We start from the raw sequence: 18414 nt of genomic DNA, 5'->3' as shown, positions 1-18414 counted from the left end.
TGTTCTAAAAATAAGAAAGCAAGAAATAGAGATGGACATTTTGTTTTCTGACAAAACACATAGTACAACTTCTTTTCCCAAGATACACATCCCAGGTGTGTGCTAGCTCTTAAGAGCTGAACACAGTAGTGGATATGTTCATCTCTTCACTATTTCATGGGTTTCCTCCAGAGCATTTTATTTTGTGACTTGTACAGTTATTTTAAAAAAAACATTTTGAAATGCAGTGGTACCTGGCAGTAAGGATTGTTGTATAGGCTTAGCATTTGAAAACTGTGATTTTTGACTCAGCAAAAAGATGTATTTGACACTATTATAGTCTTTGAAATGACCTGTCTCTTAACACAGGATGAGAAATTGAAACTATTTTCTCTGAAACATTTCTCTGTTAAACAAGTGTGACGTGACTGGAGTCTTTGCCTTAATCCATGAGGCCTCTTCCTTTCTAAGATTATTGTAGACATGAAAGACAGTAACATATAAATTTTAGGTATTTTTAAAATATATTTATAAAATATTATATATACACAACACATGTATACAATATGTAGATGGCGGTGTTTATATATATTTCCTATTAATGCATTGTTGATTTTTAAAGTAGCAGATGCTTTTTAACAGACCCATCACCACTGTTTTTTTTATATTCCCCCTTTGTTTTTTTCAGCTTGCCAGATTTTTACTGTTTTATTTTTAAATAGAAAAAAAGATCTGCATCCAAAAAAGGTAGTCAAGCCAATCTATATCCCTTATACAGATGTATGTAGGGTGCAAAAAAGAGAGAAAGATGATGAATAATCGGAGAGTGACAAGAACGGAAGTATGATCTTATGTCAGATTTTATGAAGAGCAGCAGACCATATGTACTGAAACAATCTTTGGCAGTCCACCATTGTGGAAGTAATACCATAGTGGACCTCTTTTGGGGTGGGAAGCAAATACATCATGCCACTCATGAGTTTCAGAGCTAGGCATTATATAACCGATCGGATGTAAGCCTGTATTTGCTCAAACTACGTCATATGATGTGGCTTTTATTTTTGGTATGATCTTACAGATCAAATCACTGTAATGTGATCATTTAAAAGCAGATTATTTATATAGAAATACATTCACCAGAGAAGTGTAGTGAAAACAAACGTTTATTATTGTCCCATAAGGATGGGGAAATAATGTAGATACTTTTTTAAAATTTCGAGTTACAGGGATTATTGGAGAAATTCATAGATAACCACTTGCACCCACTTTTTCAGATTGTACAGTGTTTCCTTGATTTAAAAAGACCAAACAACGCAACAACTTGCAGTGTAACCTTTTTTCTTATTCCAAAATAATGTCCTTTGCCTCTGTCATAAACCTGTCTTTTGGTACGCTTCCAGCAGGTTTATTTGCTTTGGTTTGGCACTGGGCAAGTTTGATTCTTTTAGAATCATGTTGAATGAAGGTATGCTTTGCAATATGTGCTGTCTTAGGTCATCTACAGAAATTTTTCAGCTGACTTTTTTCACAAAGGTGAAAAATTATCTTTTTCTTTTTGGCCAATAGGCTTCTCCTCAACTGTAACCTAATGCCTTTTCCTATCTTGTACTGTCTTAAAATTGACTGTTTAAAATATGATATGGGTTTTTTTGTTCTTGAAGTTGCCTTTGTCCTAGTGTCATGTGCAGTTTAGTTGAAAATATTTTGTAGTCTTGTGCTTTTATTCTTTTTAAGACTATCAAGGGTTTTGTCTCTTTTCTTTAAACATCCATTTCTAAACACTATCAGGATAGCATATTGTATAATACATTATAGCATTATTTATTTTTAGTGCTGGGTTATCTGTTTACATACTCATGTAAGACCCATTTAACATCTTGGGAGAAATTTCACTGTTGTGTTACATGAACAAGCCACACTTAAAACACTGGAGATGTTGAGGGTGGTAAGGATGCTATAAAAAAAATAATAAATACAGTCTTTGTTCTGTCAGTCTGGGTTGTGTTTTTAAGCACATTTTTATTTTCAAAAGCTTGATATTAATGAAAACATAGTGGAAAAACACTGATAAATGTAGATACAGCAAGAAAAAAAATCCTTGTGAATATAAAATAGTATTTTCAAATGTCCTTTCATTAGTGAAGTTGTAATTGAAATGTAAACAAATCTTCTCATTTATAGATACTCTGTTTATTCTAAGTACTGGTAATGTAGAACTTTTTTTACTGAAAACAGCTCTGTAAAATCTGAGTTATCTCTTCTTGGGCGGTATGTCTTTGAAGACAACAATTAATTGACAATATGAGTCAAAGTCTAGTTCTGAGAATATCTGTACTGGTGAATATAGAGAACTTCATTTCTTTTAGTCTGTTCTTTAAACTGGCTACACATGGATGTGTGTGATATACTAAGCAAAAACCGCTGAATAATATTTAGTAGATACTGTCATGCGAGAGTTGCATATTCTTACAGTTATTTGGGATTTTGGTGGCTCTTTTTCATGCAAATAGTAAATATGAATAGAGAAATGCACTTTTTAATATTAACATGAGGTAAAATTGACTGCATCTGATTTGAATAAAATGTTAAGCCTGTTTCATTTTCTACACAGCTGCCAAGTGTATGTATATTGTGTAGTGCTGCCTCTGAAATGGTTGAAAATCTGATGGGAACACTTACAAAGGCAAACCAGTAAAGGGCACCAGCTGCTGAAGAGCACCTGCTGAGCCACTGTGGGAATAGATGTATCTGCCTGTAGCTAGAAGTAATCTAACAAAGTACCTGCTTTTACCTGTCAGGATTTTAATTTGTGTAAAGAGTCAACCGGTGAAGCTAGTTCTGAATAATTAAGAAATGAAAAAAAAGAGGGGGGGAGGGGCACGCTTTTTTTGTACAAAAGAGCACCACTTCTGAGCAATAGGAGTCTGTGAAAGCTTCTCATTGAACAACTATTCTATGTTTTTGTTGTAGTAGAAACAAACCCAGATATGGCAGCCAAAAGTCTCGGCTACGCTGTGCATAATGTCTTACTAAAGGATGCAGTCAGTGTGGAAGAAATTATGTTACCAAAGACCAGGTTTCCAGTTTTGTTTGGCTTAGTTTCAGATGTGGATCTCAGGGGGGGTTTTGAGAGTACACGTTCCTTTTTTCATCACAGTGTATTTGATTTATTATGGATGATAATGCACACACAGAAATATGTTTAACAGTTAGAAGTCATTAGACACATTTCCCAAATATGTTTTAAAACTGTTGTATATTTTGTCTTTTGATACTTGAACTTTGCTTGTTCCCACACGTTGGTGACCTTACCGCAAAAAGTTCATCTTCCTTCCCCTACCTTTTATTTCCTATGGTAGATGAAGTAGAACAACTTCTGTGAATGCTGCTGGTTTAGTTGGGATTAAGGAGAACAAAATAGCTGTATACTTGTAGAAAAAAAGACTGATTGTGCTTGCAGTCTTGCCTTGTAAAATTCAGGGTAATGTCTTTTAACATCTATGTTGTAAAACAGTACTGCCTTCTTGGTTAGTGGTAGTGTGAAATTAACTGGAACAGAGAGAAAATTGAGTTGTAGAAAGATTATGACAGCAATACTTACTCTTCTGGGAATATTCTTCTATTTGCCATTCTTTTAGTTTTTACTAGATGTATTAAAATTATTACAAGTTTCAACTACAATTACCCTTCAGAGCACTCTGTTAGTTTTTCTGTTTTTTGTTACGTACTATTAGGAAGAAATAGTTTATATCGTATGTTAAGTGCAAGCTAAATTACATAGTTTGAAAATAGTATGCTGAAGTGGCTTCTACATGCACAGTTTGAATATTTGCTTCCATGTGAACAGTTGGAACTAATGTTTTTCTGTGCATAAAATAGTTTTGAATTAATTAGAACTTATTTAAAGATAAAAATACTGAAAGATACCTGTACTTTAAAAGTATGTATTAGTGTAAAATACTTTTACCCTGCTCTCTTTCAAAAGAAGACAATATTTAGGCTCCAAATTTTGATGTGTGACTGACTGTAAAAGTGAGCAACTTTTATTTATGTATTAAATTTTGTAGAGCAAAACCAATGACCAATAAAAATCCAAGAAGCATTTCAGGTAGACACATTCTGCCACAGTGCAGCTGCAGGTAGCTCAAAGAAATCCAGCGTTCTGTTTCAGAGCATTTTTTTCGTCTTGTACTTCATCACTGTAATATTTAAAATCCAATTATAGCTGCCTAGTGACTTTGCAGCTGTTATGTTTGTTGACCTCATTTAATGATCATAATAGTGAAATATTTAAATTAAGAAAGCAACTTGTTAAATGTTCATTTTTCATTTTTTTAGGGAGGTACATTTATGTTACTGACTGAATATAGAGACTTTTTGGTATAAAGCACATGCAGAGGTGTGTAAAGTTTTTAATGAAAACAACTCAAAGTAGTTTTAGTCGTTTTGATAATTAAGACTGGAGAGTGAATAATGTGCTTCTGCTGCATCCTGTTTAGGGAGTAGCCATTTCTCAATAGAAATTCATAGTACGAGTGTGGAAGAAGAATGCAGTAGTCTGCTTTACTTTGACAGCATACCTGAAGGCAAGTTTTCGTTCTTAGGAGTAATCGTTCTTCAGTTTAAAGAGAAATACAGAATAATATTTTAAATTCTAATTGGAATTATACTCAAGACCAAAATTGTTTTTCATTTTTAAGAAAAGTAATCTGAAAGTGAGACTTCTCAAAGATGAGGGAAGTGTGTGCTAATTCTGATATGGTGTAACATTAAAAAGATAAACTCTCACTAAAAATATTTTAGACAGATTATAATTTGTCTGATTTTAATGTTTGTCTTTAATTAGCACAAGTTTCAGTACTATCCTTGAGACATGAATCTCTTAGCCAGGATAAGAATGTCCCGGGTCTTTTGGTAATAGAAATAGGACTGAGATTGTCCATCAAGGAATTCAGTTAGAAATCACCAAATAGTTTTAAATGTTTTTAAAAGGTTTTGGGATAGAGGAGCTATGTAACTAAAAGATTGACTTTATATCTGACAGGCTATTTATCTCAGACGTGCAGTTTCCATTAGCCTTGAGATCACACAGTAACTACTAATATAGTGGAAGTTTTAAAATTTTCAAAGAGTAGTACTTGTTTGAGTCTGCAGAACAACAGGGAGCAACAAGTGATGTAGAGTTTCTTAAAGCAGGAAACAGATTCCTCTGTGTGTGTTCTATCTTATTCTAACAAAATACTTTTTCGGAGTTCTAGTTGGAAAATTGGAATTATCCTACCACTTAATCTTTCAGTTAGAATATTGGAACTGAGCACATCAGATAAGAATGGAGTTACTTTTTCTTTTCACGTGAATAAATAGATGTGCTTTGTATAATAATAATAATAACTATAATAATAGAAACCATTTCTTTCCTCTGTAGCATGTTGGAAATTAATCTGGAGAAGGGAAATAGGAACTTTGCATTTGCAGGAAACAAAACATAGAGGAGGATGATTTTATTTAGCTGTTCTACTTATCATTGAACATAATATAATGAAGGAAACTTCTGTGCCAGTATTCCTCCTTCTCTACTTTTGTTCCCTGAATCTGAAAAGGATGGGGATTTTTTTCTGGGTCATCTGAGACTATGTAGGAGTTAATTTCCTGTGTTCCTGATTCTTCCCTTTGCTTTTGACACCTGTGGACCTTTGTCCTTCTGGACCTCTAAACATGAGACTGTCTCTCTGTGATACATACTCCTTAGATGGAGACTTTTTAGCTTGACAAATGTATCTTTAAGCTAAATAAGAATGCCTTCCAAGTTTTGCATCAGTAATACGCCTATTGTCCCATCAGTTGTATGGATATCATGCCTACATCAGAAAAAACATTGGTTTGCATATCAATAGCTACTGTAGCAGCAAAACACAAAGTCTGGTCCAGTTGTGACCTGCAACATGTATCCTTTTCAAACTAGGTGTAAAAGCTCTGATAAATCTGTAGTGCTGTTTGCAAAGCAAGAACCTTCTTCATCAGCTTTTCAGTTTTTTCTCATTCTGTAGTTTTCAATGTCTCGATTTTCCATTAATCTAAATCCCGAGAGGTGTTGAATGGAAATTCCTAGATGCAGCCCTTTAGAAAATTTTGTGTCTTTATCCTCACCCATACCTCAATCATTCACATAAGTCTGTGTAGCTTGGGAGGGTCTCGATTTTGATCTCTCTCGTCAGATGTCTGTCTCTTCCTCATGGTCACCATTTTTCAGGTTTGGCCAAAAAGTGCTTGCTGTTTTCTGTCAGTACTCTCCATCCCTACTAGATTTTCCATCTTTTTTGAGATGTATGTGTGCCCTCATCAACACAACTTACTGCTTAGAAATCTTTTTTTTCTTTTTCTTTTTTTTTTTTTAATGTTAGTAATGGCATATTCTTTCAATACTGCAACAAGAGTGTGGAAGGAGAAGACTAAATTGTATCTCTCTTGATATGATGCAGTTGCTTCAGAATTCTGCCAACTCGTTCAGAAATGGCTAACTTTCAAAAAGTAGTTTCTCTGTGTACTTTAACATCATCTCATAATCTCTTTATTTGTGTCGTGGTTTAACCCCAGCTGGTAACTAAGCACCACACAGCCACTCAGTCTTCCCTCCCCCAAGGCGATGGGGAGGAGAATGGAGAAAAAACCAAACTCGTGGGTTGAGGTAGACAGTTTAATAGGATAACAAAGGAAGAGAATAATAATCGTAGTAATAGTAATAATAATATATATTAAAAAAGTGATGCACAAATGCAATTGCTTACAGCATGTAGGGTGAAAAGAAAAAAACAACCCCCAATGCCCAGTCTGTTTCTGAGCAGTGATTTCCCCTCCTGGCAGCTTCCCCAGTTGTATCCAGAGCATGATGTTACATGGCAGGGACTATCCCTTTGGCCAGCCTGGGTCAGCTGTCCTGGCTGTGCTCTTCCAGCTCTTGTGCACCTGGCAGGGCACGAGAAGCTGAAAAGTCCTTGAATTAGTGCAGACACTACAACTACCAAGCAACAACTAAAACATCAGTGTGTTATCAACATTATTCTCATCCTAAATCCAAAACACAGCACTATACTGGCTACTAGAAAGAACATTAACTCTATCTCAGCCAAAACCAGGACAAGTTGGGAAAAGTTAGCTAAAACAGTTTTTTATTAGTTGCATAAAAGTGCTTCAGTTTTTAGGCTGTGTGTTAGTAATTTTTTCCCACCAGTGGCCATAACTTACTCAATTCCTTTAACTATGCCCTCATTATCCTTGCTTCTTATTTGTTGGGTTTCTACCTTTGTGTTGCAGTGTCTATATTCTTGAACAAGTAGAATTTTTTTTTCTATTAGCTCTTTGATTACAGTTACATTTGAGAAAGTGTGCCTCAGTGATTTTCTTTTAAAGAGGTGCTCTGTGTTTTCCCAGGGGAATAAATTAAGGGAGTATTATGCCATCAGCAGAGCTAGGAGTCTGTTTTACTTGTATACGAGCATAAGAAATTATGAGAGTGTTCTCTGAATAGAAAAAAAAAAAAAAACAAACAAAAAAACCCACAAACCGCAAACAACCCAAAACCTGTAGAATAGGCTGTGGCATATAAACATCATTTTCCTCATAGCTCCATCTGGAAAAATCAAGGAGATGATGGTAGTGGAGGTCTCAGTACATAGCAGTCCAGGAGGAACCTTACTGTTAAGGGTAACAACATTTTAAATGTTTTAAACTTTGTAGAGATTTTTGTATTTCCCTCTTCCACGCTTTCAGCTTTGTATAGCATTAAGTTCTGAAAGAAACCCTCTTTATTTGATACTGTTAACATGGATTAAATGTGAGCAAATCAAACTCAAATCCTTCTGTCTTCATATAACTTTAACTTCTGATGTTATTAGGAAATGCCACAACTGTCACCATTTTTTCTTTTGCTATTTTCCTGCTAGCTGCATACTTCAAGATAATTTTTGTGTGTAATTCACAAATGGTACCAGAAAGCTCTAAGAGGAGGCTGTGTTCTGATCTCCATTTCATTGCTATAATCTGGAATAATTCTCTTGACATCAGATGCTTTCAAGTTTACAATAGTGTCATTGAAATCGGAATCCCCTCTATGTGTCTATTTGGATGCCAAAATTTATGTACATTTGCTGTGCTGTAGAAATAGTTGCTTTTATGGAAAAATCTTTCTGAAACACTTTGTTATCCATTTCCTCAAATCACCAGAGGGTATAATCATTCTGTCTATAAACTTTTGTCATATTATAACTAGGCTGAGGAACACAACAATTCACCCAGTGAGGGGAGGAGATTCCCCAAGCTGTTTCAGTGTTTTAACTCAGAGCTGTGAAAGCCTTGGAGAACTATGGTGCTTTCCCATCATTTCCATCAAACTGACGTTGGGTCTATACATGCAGAAGTCTTTGGTTTTAATCTATACATTGAACCAAGGCATATTTCTCAAAGTTGCATTTTTAATATAAATCAGTGGTTGAATAATTCAGGAATCTATAGAAAAGATATGACTTGCTGCGGTGGTTTGTATAGCATAGCTTGTCAAGAGAATAGATCATGTTGGTGGCAATATATCTCTAGACTTAAAAGGATTTTTGTTGAAATTACTTAAGGCATGTTAGCTCTTAGCTGTCATATATGAAGTTAAATATTTTCCCTAACAACTCTTGCTTTTGAATAGATCTCTCTCCTTTCTTCAAGAGAGCAGATGGTAGAACTGACAATTTAAAAAAAAAAAAAAACAAAAACCAAAAAAAACCCACCCAACAAACCAAAACCAAAAAAACCCATCCACAAACAGATGTGGGGGTTTTTATTCTTTGATTTTATTTTTTTTATTTATATTTGCTGTTTTTTTCAAGGAGTGCCTATGTTAACATAGTAAGAGACTAATATAATACTAGATTTCATTGCAATTTGTTTTTTAATCGAACTGTTCTGGAATGCCTCTGGATGGAGAGTGGTTCTTCTCTAATGAAAGTTTTTTGAAGAGCACCTGCTGTTATGAGCTGTCCAGAATTTTCCTGTTTCTGAGAACTGAATAACTGTCAGAAAAATAACAGTTTCAGTGTCTTGGCAACATGAAGTCTGAAAGTCTGGAGGGGAAATGTTTAATCAGGATTTAAAAACAGCTTTCCAAATAAAGTAAAAACAATACTAATATAACCTGAAGGTATAAAAATTTCCCTGGTTTCTGTTGACTACTACTACTTGAATACCTATTGCTTTAACCAGTAAATGTGATAATTTTAAAAATCAAGACTACATAGTTTTCTAAAAGATGATGCTTAATTCAAATTAAAAACATATTCAGGAAGGTCTCATGGGTTGTGATTCTGTGTTCTATGGGATGTCAGAGTATAATTTTAGCCTTATGGCTCGTTATCTATCATTTCTAGGAATTTCTTCTGGCTTCTTAATCTAATTAAGGGACTGGAGTATCTTTCAGGTGAGGGAGAGGGTGAGAGAGCTGGAGAAGAGGAGGCTCACAGGGAATCTTACAAATGTATATAAATATCTGATGTGAGAATGACTGACAAAGAGGGAGACAGACTCTCCTCAGTGGTGCCCTGTGACAGCACCAGAGGCAATGGGCACAAATTAAAACACATGAAATTTCATCTGAACACAAGAAAATACTTTTTTACTATGAGGTGGTCAAATCCTGGCACAAGTTGCCGAGAGAGGTTGTGGGGTCTCCATCCTTGGACGTATTTAAAACCTGACTGGATACAGTCCTGGGCAACCTGATGTAGGTGATTCTGCTTTGAGCGGGGAAGTTGGACTAGATGAACGTCAACCTAAATGATTCTGTGATCTGTGATTACCACTACTAGTGACACGGATAGCCATACCATGCAAGATTTGCTTTTTGTTCTTGTCACTTGTAGCACATAGAGCTTTCAACCCACCTGCTGGTTTGCTGGTGTTTTTTGTTACTTGCATCTCTCTAAAGTGTTTGACTCCAAGCTTCCTTTATAGCACATAACTCTTCAGGTGCTACATTTTGGATGAGACATAATTTGTACTTACTTGAAGAAATTGTAATGCTGATTATGGCCCAAAGCCAATCCTAAGCTCTATTTGGTACGCTTGTATAATTTTCATATCTTTGTATATGCTACTTGTTCCTGCAAAAATTGTCCCCCTAAGTCCAATGAAATCTCACTGATATGATTTGGTGCTAAATGGAGCAGATCCAAACATCATGCAGTTTTTCTTTTACGTGTTATAAGCCTTTGCTTAAAATGTATGTATGCACTTTGAAAGAGAACATTTCAGTCTTTGGGGCAGGTAGGAAATTATATTCTCAAATAGTACTCCTAAGATAATATAAAAATAATTTTACCTTTATAGTATTTATATAGTTGTATTTTTATTTATTATTGTTCCTAAATCTCATGAGCTACCACCTCCATGAAAGCCGCAGAATGCGAAAAGTATCATCAGGAGAGGGAGACTGTGGAAGTTCCCAAGTATATATCTATGTTTATTTTTGAGAGTACCTTCAGCAACAAAATAGGATTTACACTGGCACAAAAGTGCTTTAAGTGTATATACACATAATTAGAAAGCAGGAGGGACTACTAAATTTGCAGGGATAGTGGGAATGTATTTATTAAAATGTGTATGTGTATATACATCTGTATACAAATATGTATGTGTATGCATAGATATGTTTTAACCAACATTTCAAAGTACAGCAAAGGGAAAACATGACCTAGAGATTACTTACATGTCAGGATGAGGGACATCTGAACTTCATTTCCTGAATTTCATGGATTTTCTGTAAAACAGCATGGATTAGTCATACTATTACCAGTTAGATCAATTATCTTTTTAACTGAAAGTGCAATAGAACAACTGACTGCAGAATGGAATTCGTTGCACCTGAAATATATAAGGTACTTTGATTAAAATATATCTACATTAAAATTAAGCTAATGAGCAGGGAAGATGCTGAAAGTTTAAACTTGGTTTATGAATGCAATGGATTATCTTTATGATAAATGGGTAATAATCTTATTATTTTGTTATAGTACAACAGAAGAAGTCATCGTTATAGAGCATTTATTTTAGGTGGGTTTATGTTATGGAAATTAGTACAGGTGACTAACATTTCTTTATTTCAGACCATGAGAAAATTTGCCTAGTATTACATGAAAACTGGAAAAATGAATGTGGACAAGACAAAATCTCTTTTAGAATGAGGAGTATAAAGAGAATATCCTGTAGATAAATCAATAAAATATGATAATTCTAAGGGAGATAACACCCAAACGTATTTTCTGGATAAATTGCTAAGAATTAAATATGGTAGGGGTTGTGGTGGTTTTTTTCTAGTATTGCTCTGGATAGATTAGATAAAACATATTATGCTATGTCTGTGCACGCTAATACTGAATTTAGAAGAGTGAATGATCTCGGCTTTTAGCGGAACTTTAGTTAGCAGCCTTTTGTTCTGGGTGAGGGAGAGTGCTGTAGACCATAGATAGACCACAGCAGGTTTCACAGGGATGCTTTGGGGAAAACAGTGAGTATCTTCTGCATCATATTTATTAAACTCTGCAGAACTACAAGGTCTGGCTAATGAATTGCATGACTAAAACTCTGTCTAAAGTACTGATGGCCTGTGCTATTTAGAACAGATGCTGATAGTACCGTGGTGTTAAAGCAGTTGTGTTTCTGAGCTGTAGCTTGCCTGCAGGCTGAATCATATGGACTCATCCATGAATATTAGTTTAATTACTTTAACAGTTTTATCCTGTATTTAAATTGCTGTTAGAGCACCAACACACAAATATCTTTTTAATGAAATGATTAATTTGGAAGATCTTCATTAAGTGTAGTCTCATTTACTCATAAATGCATTAGATGTAATAGTAAATTCCATGGGAAAGAATTGGAAAGCTTACTGAAGTAAAAATAAAGGGTTTATTCATATCAGAGCTTCCTGGAGTACCATCTTGTTTGTGGAAGGACTTGCTCCTCTGTGGTCTTTCACATTGATAAATGCTTATGTAAAAATGGCACTATCTTAGGCATGAAATTGTTGAGCATGGCTCTCAGAGTGTATTCTGCTTAAACTTCCTTTTGTTTGTGTAGAATTCTAGGGCTAAATCAGCTGGGGAATAGAAAGCTGAAGAATGTTACCTCTCATTCACTTTCACTAAAAAACAGATTCTGCTATCCAGTGGCTACCAGTCCTTTAAAGAAGAAGGGATTTCACTGGTTTATCTGGAAAAGAATTGGTCTGTAGAAGTGTAGACTGATGTTAATATGTCAGGTAGAAAAAAATTGTTTTCAGCTTTCAAACTGGTTAGTTTGTGCAAATGACAAAAAAGCAAATGTTCTAGTACATTTGTCAAACTGTGGAGTTCTGTGCATACTGTTGTGTTTCTCTCCCCTGTCTATTTTTTTTTTCTTACTGTTTCTCTAGGGCAGAACTACTGGTTTTGGATTATGCATTTGTACTTACTGTTTGGAATAAAATGAAGTTTTGCAGAAGGGTAACCTGTAATATTTTTTCAACCAAATGGAGAGTTGAAGAAGTCTTAAGATACTGTTTTTCTCTGGAATTCCTTTCTCTTGTGTTTTTTTAATCCTTAATATGTTCCTTCAGAGTCACCTTTCAAAGAATATTATGCATTGAGTCTGTATTGTGATTGTGACTGTTGTGATAGATTTGTCAGTGCCTGCTTTTTTTTTTTGCCTTTTTTTTTTTTTAATTGCTTGAAAATTAATTAGTGTGTTTGAATGAAAGTCTAGATTCTGGTCAGCATGCTATTATTAAAAAAAATACTTATGGTTCTTAACCCAAACAAGCTGAGGTTCGTTTTTCTGACTTGTTACACAGTTTCATCTGGTGCTTCTGGAACATCTCTTTGTTTACTGCTGCTTACCAAGTCAGTCTTAATCCATGATGTTACTACTTTCCAGTAGGAAAAGAGATAGGAAATTATTTTTATTCATCTCCATATTTATTTATTTTTGCTAACAATTTTTACATGTGCTGGGGCTATGGTATATGTAATTTCTTCGAAATGTAGAGGAAAAAGATATCTTAAACTGGCCACTTAAAGATTAAGAGAAGCTGGGACAATATATTCCTAGAGGCAGTAGTTAAACACTTAAAAGCGTACTTTATTTAAGGGTATTAACAATCATACAACTGTAAGGAGACCTGTCCACGTGTGTTCAACTATGTGACTGAAAAATTCCTGTCATTCTTTTCTGAAGATACACCAGACCTTATTTAGACAACTGTGTTTCTGCTTTTGTTTAAAAACTGCTTCTTTAAATAATATACATATTGTGCAATACAGTGTTTTGTTAGTTCAATTCTGTGATCACCAGTTGTGTTTGGGAGTTTCTCTCCATAGATCCTTCAGTGTGAACTTTATGGTGTTTATAATAGCTTCTAAAACCAATTAGATGCAATGGGAGGGAAAAGGGAAAAGGAAAATATAACCATTTTCAGATACCTGTCAAGAAATCACAAAATGAAGTAACAGGCAAATTAGAAACCTAAAATGACTGAGGAGGCCATAAAAATAGTTGATTGAACCCTGATAGCACTAATGTAATCAGCAGGTCTCCAGGAAACCCATTAACACTATAATAGTCTCATTCATGAACATCAAATGAATTTTGAAGATGTTATGCCAAGTAAATGTTATGTATACAAAACTTGGTGCAAAACAAATAAGCTTTCCCCCTGCAATCTTGCAAGCAGAATACACTGTGAAGGAACATTAATAGTGAAAACTGTTGTAATCCTGAAATTCAGCCACTTGAAAAATTGAAGAAACTTGATGAAAAGTGCTGGAAGTACTTGCATTAGGTACTTTTTTTTTCCCTTCACCAAAGACACTTAACAGTTTTGAATAGATATTTTAATATATTTGAGATGTGTCAATCCTATAAATACAAATGCAATCCATGATTTGAATGGAACTTGTTTTTTCAAGGTTGCACAATAAGATTTCAACCTGAAAACTAAGACAAAGGTACTGCTAAATTGAAAAGCAGATGTCTCAAAAAGAAATAGTGTGTTGATTGCATAGCATTTTCATTCACTTTTATGTCTGAGTGATGGTTTTTTAATATTTAAAGTCCTCTCGAATAAAACTACAATTGGCCATTCATTAAGTACATCATTCCTCTACATTTATGAGTAGAGTGTTATCATGTGTTAACCTATATTTGTAATTTGCATCTCAGCCTCTCACATGAGGCTACTAGCAAGAAGCTGCAGCAAAACAATAGACCTAGTGCTGTTTGTCCCAAAGTTAAATAAAATAGTTGATTTGAACAGTCGATGAAGCCCTCATTCCTAAACTTGCAATTACTACTTGAGGTAGTAATAAATTGAAGCCAGCTTGAATAATTTGCTCAGTATTGGAAAGAATTGGAAAGGCTGTTACTATAGCAAATGTCTGTAAATTAACTAAAGCACCCAGAATAATCATAGAATCCTAGAATGGTTAAGGTAGAAGGGATGTTAAAGATCATCTAGTTCCAACCCCCCTGCCATGGACAGGGACACCCTCCCCTAGACCATGTTGCCCAAAGCCACATCCAACCTGGCCTTGAACACTTCCAGGGAGGGGGCCTCCACAGCTTCTCTGGGCAACCTGTGCCAGTGTCTCACCACCCTCATAGTGAAGAATTTCTTCCTAATATCTAATTGAAATCTACCCTCCTTCAGCTTAAGGCCATGACCCCTTGTCCTATCACTACATGCCTTTGTAACCAGACCCTCTCCAGCTTTCCTGTAGGCCTCCTTCAGGTTCTTGAAGGCTGCTCTAAGGTCTCCCTGGAGCCTTCTCTTCTCCAGGCTGAACAATCCCAACTCTCTCAGCCTGTCTTCATAGGAGAGGTGCTCCAGTCCTCTGATCATCTTCATGGCCCTCCTCTGGACTCGCTCCAACAGCTCCATGTCCTTCTTATGCTGGGGGGCCTCAGAGCTGGATGTAGTACTCCAGGTTGGATCTCACAAGAGTGCAAGAGAGAGAGAGAGTCCTCCCTCGACCTGCTGGTCACACTTCTTTTAATGCAGCCCAGAACACGGTTGGCTTTCTGGGCTGCAAGCACACATTGCTGGGTCATGATGAGTTTCTCATCATCCACCAACACCCCCAAGTCCTTCTCCTCAGGTCTGCTTTCAATCTGTTCTCCACCCAGACTGTAGCTGTGCTTGGGATTGCCCTGACCAATAATGTTTAATTACTAAGAAGTTGTTATTTTACCGTATATTAGTTTTGGTCACGCTCCTGATTAAAAACAAATTAAATGCTGAAATAGCATTTGGCTAAAGATTTTGATTAATTTTAACAGATGCTATTCTGCTATATTTTGTTACCCTTATGGATTCAATATTTGAGGGTTGGGTGGGAGTGGTAGCATGAAAATAAAAACCTTGGAATAATAAATGTATTTCAACAGGTATCCTAAGTTCTGTTACCATGTATTCTTTGTCTTTGTCTTATGATTAATATATGTATAGACACACACATGCACATACATATGTGTGTGTATGTATATGAAAAATCAAAAATATGCATGTTGTTTGTTTTAACAGATTGGACAACTTGCTTTTAAAGGCATGAAAAGACTGAACCGAATCCAATCTATAGTTTTTGAGACTGCCTACAACACAAATGAGAACATGCTAATCTGTGCCCCCACTGGAGCTGGGAAGACTAACATTGCCATGCTGACAGTCCTTCATGAAATTCGCCAGCATGTCCAGCATGGTGTTATCAAAAAGGATGAGTTTAAGGTAGGAGTTTAATGAACCAGGTAACAGCTTTTTAACTTGTACGGTAAAAGCCATTATACGTTATATATGGAAAATTAAATCAGGAAGTTTTCAAGGGTATGACACTTTTCCAAGTCAAAGATAAGGCTAGTTTTGATTTAGTTCATTATTGTTAAAGCTATTCTTATTTGTATTCTAAAAATCTTATTATGTGAGTAAAAAGCTATGCAAACGCATTTAGCTTTGGTGCAGAACCAATTTTCAAAGTGATGAGGCTATATAAACAAAATCCATTGTCCTTTAAACAGCTGCACACTTATCCAACAGAGATAACTACTTTTCATATATCACTATTAAGATTTTTTTCACTGTAAGCGCCTGGCATCATATTTCACAATAAATTGTGATTTGTAATGGTTGCCATGAAACAAACGACGTTGTGGGGTTTGCTCATTTATCAAGCGAGTGTCCTTTTGGTGCAGATTGTGTATGTTGCTCCTATGAAGGCTTTGGCAGCTGAAATGACAAATTACTTCAGCAAGCGTCTGGAACCACTAGGCATTACTGTGAAAGAGTTGACTGGTGATATGCAACTGTCAAAAGGTGAAATTCTGCGAACACAGGTATGCTTAATATTTTAAAATATTTTTCTCTGTGTGTATTCATATCTCTTCATAGGTACGCTGGTCTTTTTTTAAAACTTACTGTGAAAGTATTTGTGAAGCAGCTGAAATGTTATTACTGAGACTGTAATTATGTTATAAAATGTGGTTATGCTCTAAAATGCAACGCTCAGTTCAGTAATTAAAACACTAATACATCTGAAATATCTTAAGCAATTAAACTTTTTAGTTTCTTCCATTTAGTCTTACTACTACGGTGCCCTGCTTCTGTACAACCTCTGTATAAAATCTTCTCTGATTTCCAGCTTTTGACCCTTACTGGTTTGTTCCCCTACTCTTTCAGAATTATAAACCAAGTGGTGTATGTATGTGTTTGTGAGAACCTAACATTCAAAATTTCAGATTTGGCATTCTTTGATAATAACCATCTTTGAAAAGTTGAAGGTCTCATCTGTGAATGGTAAATTCTAAATACATTTTAAATGCTGTAACAACATTGTTACAAATATGTCAAAATAATACTTATTTTTTTATTTAAAAAAAGAGTTAATAAAGTTGTGGGTTCCTGTTAATGGATGATCTTACTTTTCATTTTTAATGACAAATGAGGAAAAGTGTAAGACATTGCTAGGTTAAACATTTGAACATTCGTAGAAATGAATAAAATTTGCTTTTTTAGCCTCATAAATAGTATTGCATAAATGGAGATTTTTCTGTTTCAGCAGATACTTCTTGTCACATTTATTTTTGGCAAATGCTGTTTGTCTAAGTGAAATAGCAATTTTCCAAAGTATTGAGATACTTTTATATATGTTCTTACATAAAATTCCTTGTAATTACCCTTCCTCCTTCTGCCTGGTCCAAGAGACAGAACAAGATTTGGTTGTATTATTGATACGAACATTTATAAATGTAAGTTGTAGTAATTATTGATTCAGATGAGTTATATTTTGCCAGTCTTATCTTTGATGTATTTTACATTTTTATGATAAGACTAGAGAAAACTCTTCACATGACAAGAAAAATGTCTATATGTAATTAATAATAAAGAGGACCACAAAATTTGGGTTTACAAAATTAAAAACTTCTAAATATGGACTTTTAAAATTATTTACATACACCAAATTATAATTTTAAATTACTTCTTTTTTTCACAATACTTTTCAGCTAGGGTACATAATCAAGAAGGACAGAGTTTTAATAGCGAGAGGGCATGTGTAATCACTGCCAAAACTGAAATGACAGTGGAAAAGCCTGCCATGAATGTAACTACGAAGTTTGATGAATAGAATGAATATAGAGTGGAAAAGTGGTGTTTTCTCTCTTAGTTTACAATGTAATTCATAAAATCTTACCTCATTACTAAAACTCTGCTTATATCCAGTAAAGAAGAAAGGAAAGAAAAAAAACAACATAAAAAACATTATTTCAGGTATTATTAAGAAATGTGTATGGAAAATAGTTTACAAAGTTGAAATTTTATTACTCTAGTAATGGGAAATTATTAATATATACAAAATATTACTTTTGAGCAACATAGTAACTTAAGTATAGAAAGACTGTCTGCTTCATCATGCTCTCCTATTTCAGTCCAAAATACCACTAGTAGCATAATTCTTCATTTTCTTTTGGGGAAGAGAGTAAAATAGATTCGTGTATAAAAACCAAGAAGAAATGACAAGGGGTGAACCTAGGTAAAAATCAGGTTTTTTCCTGGTATGGACTCATCTCATTGCTTTGAAACTTTTTTTTTTTAATCTGAAACTTACTCATCTTTAAAGGATTCCTACAGTTTCATATGTACTTCGTAGGATAGAAACACTAATCTGAAGTGTAGTGTATTTGTAGTTCCTGAACTTTTTGGGGAAGTGGAGATGGAAGACAAATGGTCTTCAGAAGAGGAAAAATTTGGAAACCATTGTGTTATTTGTGACCCAAAATTTAGTTCCTAGATTTTCAAAGGAAGTGTAATTAAAGCATTGATTAATTTCAGTTTTGCTTTTGCATTAATAATAGTTTTGCTTCTTTGGTCTTCAAACA

The 18414-nt window shown here is 34.8% G+C and overlaps 1 protein-coding gene across 2 annotated transcripts in view; it reads left to right on the top strand.

Annotated features, from left to right (window-relative positions):
• Positions 1-18414, top strand: part of ASCC3 (activating signal cointegrator 1 complex subunit 3) — a 283293-nt gene that overhangs the window by 56517 nt on the left and 208362 nt on the right. For both annotated transcript variants that reach the window (XM_075747786.1, XM_075747788.1), the window contains exons 9-10: positions 15572-15772; positions 16234-16374. In XM_075747786.1, coding sequence (XP_075603901.1) covers positions 15572-15772; positions 16234-16374 — 342 coding nt within the window. The remainder of the gene's footprint in view (positions 1-15571; positions 15773-16233; positions 16375-18414) is intronic.

This window comes from Balearica regulorum, chromosome 3 (assembly GCF_011004875.1).
Source record: "Balearica regulorum gibbericeps isolate bBalReg1 chromosome 3, bBalReg1.pri, whole genome shotgun sequence".
NCBI classification, from domain to species: Eukaryota; Metazoa; Chordata; class Aves; order Gruiformes; family Gruidae; genus Balearica; species Balearica regulorum.
Note: the sequence above shows the minus strand (reverse complement) of the source record. Positions and strands in the feature narration are given on the sequence as shown.